Source organism: Sparus aurata, chromosome 15 (assembly GCF_900880675.1).
Source record: "Sparus aurata chromosome 15, fSpaAur1.1, whole genome shotgun sequence".
NCBI classification, from domain to species: domain Eukaryota; kingdom Metazoa; phylum Chordata; class Actinopteri; order Spariformes; family Sparidae; genus Sparus; species Sparus aurata.
In genome coordinates this window covers 6,766,553-6,772,575 of record NC_044201.1, presented here as the reverse complement: position 1 = coordinate 6,772,575, position 6,023 = coordinate 6,766,553, and the positions used below count along the sequence as shown (strand labels likewise).

At 41.8% G+C, this 6,023-nt stretch overlaps 1 protein-coding gene across 2 annotated transcripts; it reads left to right on the top strand.

Annotated features, from left to right (window-relative positions):
• Positions 1-377: 377 nt before the first annotated feature.
• Positions 378-6,023, top strand: lrit2 (leucine-rich repeat, immunoglobulin-like and transmembrane domains 2). Of its 2 annotated transcripts, XM_030440938.1 has the most exons (4): positions 378-551; positions 1,756-2,549; positions 4,230-4,969; positions 5,207-6,023. In XM_030440938.1, the coding sequence occupies exons 1-4, from the start codon at positions 442-444 to the stop codon at positions 5,231-5,233; spliced, it is 1,671 nt and encodes a 556-aa protein (XP_030296798.1). In that variant the 5' UTR covers positions 378-441; the 3' UTR covers positions 5,234-6,023. The 2 variants fall into 2 exon arrangements, with proteins under 2 accessions (XP_030296798.1, XP_030296797.1); XM_030440937.1 differs by having other exon boundaries at positions 4,230-6,023.

Sequence of the window (6,023 nt, the reverse complement as noted above, 5' to 3'; positions counted from 1 at the left end):
ACTACATTTCTTAAAAACTTATTATCATGTATAAATGCAGATTTGGCGTAATGGAGATTGTGAAGCTCATAAGTATTTATCAATTACTTTTAAATACTTCATTACTAAATAGAAAGGGTAAATACAAATTAGAGGGATTTTTCACTAACTGGCAACCCAGAATCTCTCTTGTCAGTGGCATAAAGGTGATCAAAGAAGTACCTTATTGGCTACATTAGGAACAACTTCATATAGGTTAACTTATCAGAAATAACTAGTAGGTCAGAGCTCCTGTCACTGACCGTCAAGTGTTAATCGTGCGTGTCTTCAAAGAATTAGACGCCACTTGTTCTGTGCGCCGGTGCGCCAGGGATTAAGTTTAATAGGCTTCTCTCGTCTGCCACACTCGGCGTGTCCTGAGCTCGAATGTAGTCCTCAACTTTAGGTATTTTTTCGCGGACTATGGACATAATTTGTTCCCTGCTAGTTATAGCTGTGTTCATCATCCAGGCGCATGAAACTTCCTCTCAATGTTTACGCGGGTGCAGCTGTGTGGAGGACCGTCATGGCAGGTGAGACCTGGTTTCCTGTACCAACCTTCAGCGAGGCGGAGAGAGGTTTAACCCCAGTAACTGTGTCAGTGGGTGATAGAGGAGAAACTAGAGACATATGGTTAAAATAAATGTAGGCTATATCTTATGTTGTCTTAAACAGAGGTGGAATGTAACTCTACTGCACTAAAGTACATTTTTGAGGTACTTGTGCTATACTTGAGGCCTGTTTTATATTACTTTGTACTTGTATTTCAACAAATCTTGAAGGGAAGAAAATGTATACTCCACTTCATTTATAAGACAGCTTTAGTCACTAATTACCTTACTGATTGTGATTAGCTATACAAAATATGCTGCAAAAAGTACCTCAGAAGTCATACTTGAGTTTAAATATTATTTTGGTTACAGAGAAATTCACCCATACAAATTGTTCTTGAGTTATAGTCTTAAAGTATCTGATATTAAATGTACTAAAGTATCAAAATGGAAGTAAAAATACATTATACATATATTAACATATTGAATATATTTAACATTCTGTAGGTCAATTGATCATTGGATCAGGTTTCAGCATTTTCTGATCATTAAACTCAGTGTTTTTAATTCTTTTCTTAAAAATGTGCTGCTTTGGCTCTGATGCAGTATGTAATCTGCAAAGTAACTAGTAACTAAAGTTATCAAATAAAAGCAGTGGAGTAAAGTGTAAAATAGTTGCCTCCAAAATGTACCATATTGCAGATTACTTGTGAGCCAAAACTTAATGTACTTAGTCACATTCAGTCACTGCAACATACTAATAAGTGATGATGTTTTCTTATGGTTGGAAGTCTCTTGGCAGTACAGTAGAGGTTGTGTTCAAAAATAGTCGCCTAGAATAAATATAATGCAGTACTATGATTTATATCATTGTGAAATGAGCCACACTGCATACTGAGTACATGGCTTGTTACTTTAAGTACACTTGGGTGCAAATGCTTTTGTACATATACTCAAGCAAAATCATTAAAGCAGGACTTGTAATCGAGTATTTCTACGCTGTGCAATTGCTACTTTTACTGAAGTAGAGGATCCAAACACTTAACCACCACTGCTCAAAGGGGTCAAAAGGTTAAAGGTTAAAGGTTAAATGAAGGTCTGTCGCTCTGACTTGTGGTCTTGTAAACTGTGTTGATGAAGCGTTAGGTGGCCAGATGTTCATGTAAACTCTTCCCTTCCCTCATAGGTCGCTCGTGTGTATGGAGGAGAGCGCGTTTGGGGCCATACCAGAGAACCTTCCAGATGATATGACCAAAATCCGCATAGAAAAGTCTCACTTCACCGAGATCCCCAGAGGGGCATTCACTCAAACACCCGCCTTGGAGAACTTGTGGCTGAACTTCAATGATATCACAGTGATAAACTCGAAGGGTCTGGAGGGTTTGTGGAACTTGACCGAGCTCCGCCTGCAGGGCAACAAGCTGCGCTCAGTACCATGGACAGCGTTCGAGGACACGCCGGCCCTCAAGATCCTGGACCTGAAGCACAACCAGCTGGACGTCCTGCCGGAGCATGCGTTAAAATATTTGCCAGGTCTGACTTACTTAGACTTATCCTTCAATCGGCTTACGGTAATATCGAAGGAGGTCTTCCAAAACTGGCCCCTCTACCAAAAACTGCAGACCCTGGAGGCGGAGCGGGAGCCGACCGCGTTCGGGCCGAACGTCGTCCTGGCGCTCCACGACAACGCGTGGCTCTGCGACTGCCGCCTGAAGGGCTTCGTGGAGTTCATCCGTTCCCTAAGCCCCCCGATTATTCTGATGAACTCTTACTTGACCTGCTCAGGGCCGGACTTTAGGGCGGGGAAGTTCTTCCACGAAGTAGAGCTGAAGGCGTGCATGAAGCCGGCGGTCACCACCCCGGCTCCAAACATCAGCCTGCCGCTGGGCGCCAACCTCACCCTGCGCTGCCTCGCCAAGGCCAGGCCCGACCCGGCGGTGTGGTGGACATATGGCCTGAAGATAATCAGAGGATTTCATGGTAAGAGTGTGATGTCCAGGGCGCGTCATCCACGCACCCGGCTCGAGTGATATCTTGTGGTAAATTAGATACTTAAACACACATTTTAATCTCAGACTCGCAGGCTGTAACCTCTCTTTAAGATCAGGAGGGGTAAATCTGGATATTGGCCCCCCCTCGATATAATCACTCTCGATCTGCACAACACCATCAGTGTTGATTAAGAGTGTTGGAGATTATGGTGTGCTGTAGCCTACCTCGTGCCCGCCGTGTTGCCCTACTCTGTAATTAAGTAAACATCTGCGTCATTAGACTTAACCTTCAGAATGGAGTGCTTGCTGCGGATCATGTCTGCTATGCACTCGTCCATCATAAACCAGCCGGACTGCTGCTGCTCCCACTGCCCATGGGTGGTCCATGGTCCACGGGCATCTTTCATTTGAAAGGATTTAAACCAGAGTATTTTTTTTATACACACCTGTCTTTTGCAGTGACCTAAGTAGAGTAGAGATACAGGCAAATGTGTTCATAAACATGATGGTGAAAACTTAATAAGGCACCCTTTTATAAGACATAATATAAGGTAGAAGTGATCTATAAATGCTTATGGGTCACGTGTAGGCCATTCATAAGAACAGCTTCCCGGTTGCCAGGTTGTGGAAAAACTCCCTGGCTGGTGAGTGATTTAAAGCTGAGCCAAGAGTAATTCTTTATTTAAGAGTACTGAGTGTCTGACTTGTTAATAAGCCCTCAACTCTGCCCTCATAAGTGTCAATACGCACTTAATGAATGATTTTTCACCGTCTAATAAGCGAAAATCAATTAATAAAGTATTTGTAATGTAAAGTAATCTATTAAGCCAAGTCTGATTTTTTAAATATTAATAAGTGGCTAATAGAATCAGTTTGTTCTGTTTCCAGAGGGTCAGAGGTCAAAATGGTTCATTGGGGAGTCTCCTTGATGAATTCAACAACTACAGGAATTCTGGCAACAAAAAATTTTGCCTCTACAAATTATTTTATTTTATTAAACAGATTGTGATTTATAAAACATTTATAAACCCAATAGTGACAACTGATAAACTCTTCACAAAGCACTCTGAACTACCTCAGTCAAGAGTAAGTTGATGTGACTGATGTTGTTTGGACCACATGCACTTTTATATATATAAGTGTGATCACAAATGGTCCTAAATTAACTACATCAGTCTGTAAAAATAAATGTTAAAGCCATACTTTGCTATTTAAGAGCGTTCCATATGCATCGACAATGTTGCTATTATCCCAAAAAGACATGCAATGTCCTCATATTTGAGAAGTGAAGGATCATTTCAATTTCTCAGGCAAAATTGGCAAAAATTTACACGTTTCAGCTTCAAAGTTGTGAGGATTTCTTTCCGTCTCTCATGATAATGTTGTAATCACTCTTTTCCAACATGTTCTGCATCAAATGAGCACTGGAAAACTTGATGAAAATAATTAATGAGGATCGTATTATTCTCCATCCTTTTCTTTTATTTGGAAAACACTGCTATGCTTCATTGGCTAACCTGAATTCGGTGTACTAATTTCTGTTCAGCTTTGTCAAATGTGGGAAAACATCTTAAAATGAATGACTTAATAAGTTTTTGTCATATTGAGTTGTATTGTCAAAGCTTGCATGCCCCGTTGAATAACATAGTGTATCCCCGTTTGTCTCCAGAGTCTCAGGAGAGAGTGGATGAAGACACCATCAGATCCCTGCTGGTGATCCCCTCCCTCCACGCAGCTGACCGCGGCATGTACACCTGCACTGCCATCAACTTCATCGGTAACTCCTCTGTCAACATCCTTCTGGACGTCCTCTCTCCTGGAGGCTCCCAGTCATCGCTCCCTCCAGGTGTCCTGGCTCCGCCTGCTGCTGGGGATGAAAACGTCTACATTGACATCCGCATCGCCAAACAGACAGTACGTGGCATCTCCATCGAGTGGTACGCAGCCTTGGAGCGCCCGACTGAAACCTGGTTCACCGTCCACTTTGGCCAGGCTGACAACAATAAGAAGGAAATGATCTACATCGGCCCTGGGATTCACTCGTACTCTGTCTCTGACCTGATGCCTGCGACCAAATACGAAATCTGTGTGACCCTAAAGAACCAGGCGCCACGACCCGGCCAGTGCGTTGTGTTCGTAACAGGAAGTGACGTCACTGAGATGGAACAGAGGGAGAAGCTGATTCACATAGTAGTTATAGTTTTAGCCATGGTGCTGGCTGTGCCTATCGGTATGTACGCCTGCACCACCGACACTAAGTTTGCCTGCCTGGAGGGCATCATGGAGTCCTGGAAGAACCGGCGGAGAGATAACAACCCATTGGAGCGGGCGAGGCAAGGCACCTTCGACAGCCTGCAGGCCGCCAGCGACGAGGGCCTGGTCAATAAAGATTCAAGCGAAGACAGGAAGGTGAGGAGGAGGTCAGACGACAGGCTGTCTAAGGGGAAGCCTGAGCACAGCAGGCTCACAGCTGAACTATATTAAATTTGTTAAAATGAGGGAAAACATGAAACTGACATGAAGTCTCACCCTTTGAAATAACAAAATAAGAATAGACCAGCTTTATGATGCTATATGAATACAATATTCAGAAGAATGACAATATTGTCTGCCTTGGTTTTAATCTCATCTCTTCCTCTGTTCTAGGCCGAGGAGTTTGTTGCAAAGATGTGAAAGGTGACCGTTATGTCGAGAGTGTAATTGGAGGACTGTAGAGAAGTGCTGCAGGATGTGTCTGTCTGAAATATGACATGTTTGTCTTGCTATCGTGTTATGTTTCAAATGTAAATGAAATGGCTGCTTCATGAAGCCTTGAATGGAGGACTTCTCAAAATTCATTGTGAGTGCATTTAAAGAACTAAATATTTCTGCAGTATGTGGTTTCATCATCTTTATGTAGCTCTCTGATATTGCTTTCTGTATTCTTATCTGTATTTATATATTTATATATATCATAATAATGGCATGTTGGCTTACTGCTGTGTAACAAGAAAATCTCTTGAACTAAATGGTGAACATTTAAAATGAAAAGTGATTGTGCACTGTGTCAGTAGACAATGTCTTCATTAGATTTAGTTAAAGTAGAACACAGCATGTGACTGTTATTTGATGAGTTATTTTATTTTTTGCTCTTTAAAAGCGCAAGAGGACACAATGTGTGTCAGTAGATTTGCTAAATGGACAATATGTTGTTTTTTTTTCAATTTCAGCTTTTCATTTGAAATGAGATTGTGCATTCATGTCTTCTTTTATGTGCATATGTGTGCATGTGCGTGCGTGCGTGCGTATGTTTGTGTGTGTGTGTGTGTGGCCATATGTGTGTTTTGTGACATTTGCACTTGGAATAAATATTCTAAAGCAGCATTTTTAAGTGACCAAACATCAAAAGTGACAAAACCTTAATTAAGTGTCTCTTTTACGTACTCCATGGTTAACGTACATTCTAAAATTGGATTTGAATAAA

What these genes read in the sequence shown, in the direction of transcription:
- lrit2 (XM_030440937.1), top strand. Translation starts at nt 442, where the DNA reads ATGGACATAATTTGTTCCCTGCTAGTTATAGCTGTGTTCATCATCCAG. An exon ending in GTGGAGGACCGTCATGGCAG is followed by an intron (nt 552 to 1,755) that starts GTGAGACCTGGT and finishes CTTCCCTCATAG; the next exon opens with GTCGCTCGTGTGTATGGAGG. An exon ending in GATAATCAGAGGATTTCATG is followed by an intron (nt 2,550 to 4,229) that starts GTAAGAGTGTGA and finishes GTTTGTCTCCAG; the next exon opens with AGTCTCAGGAGAGAGTGGAT.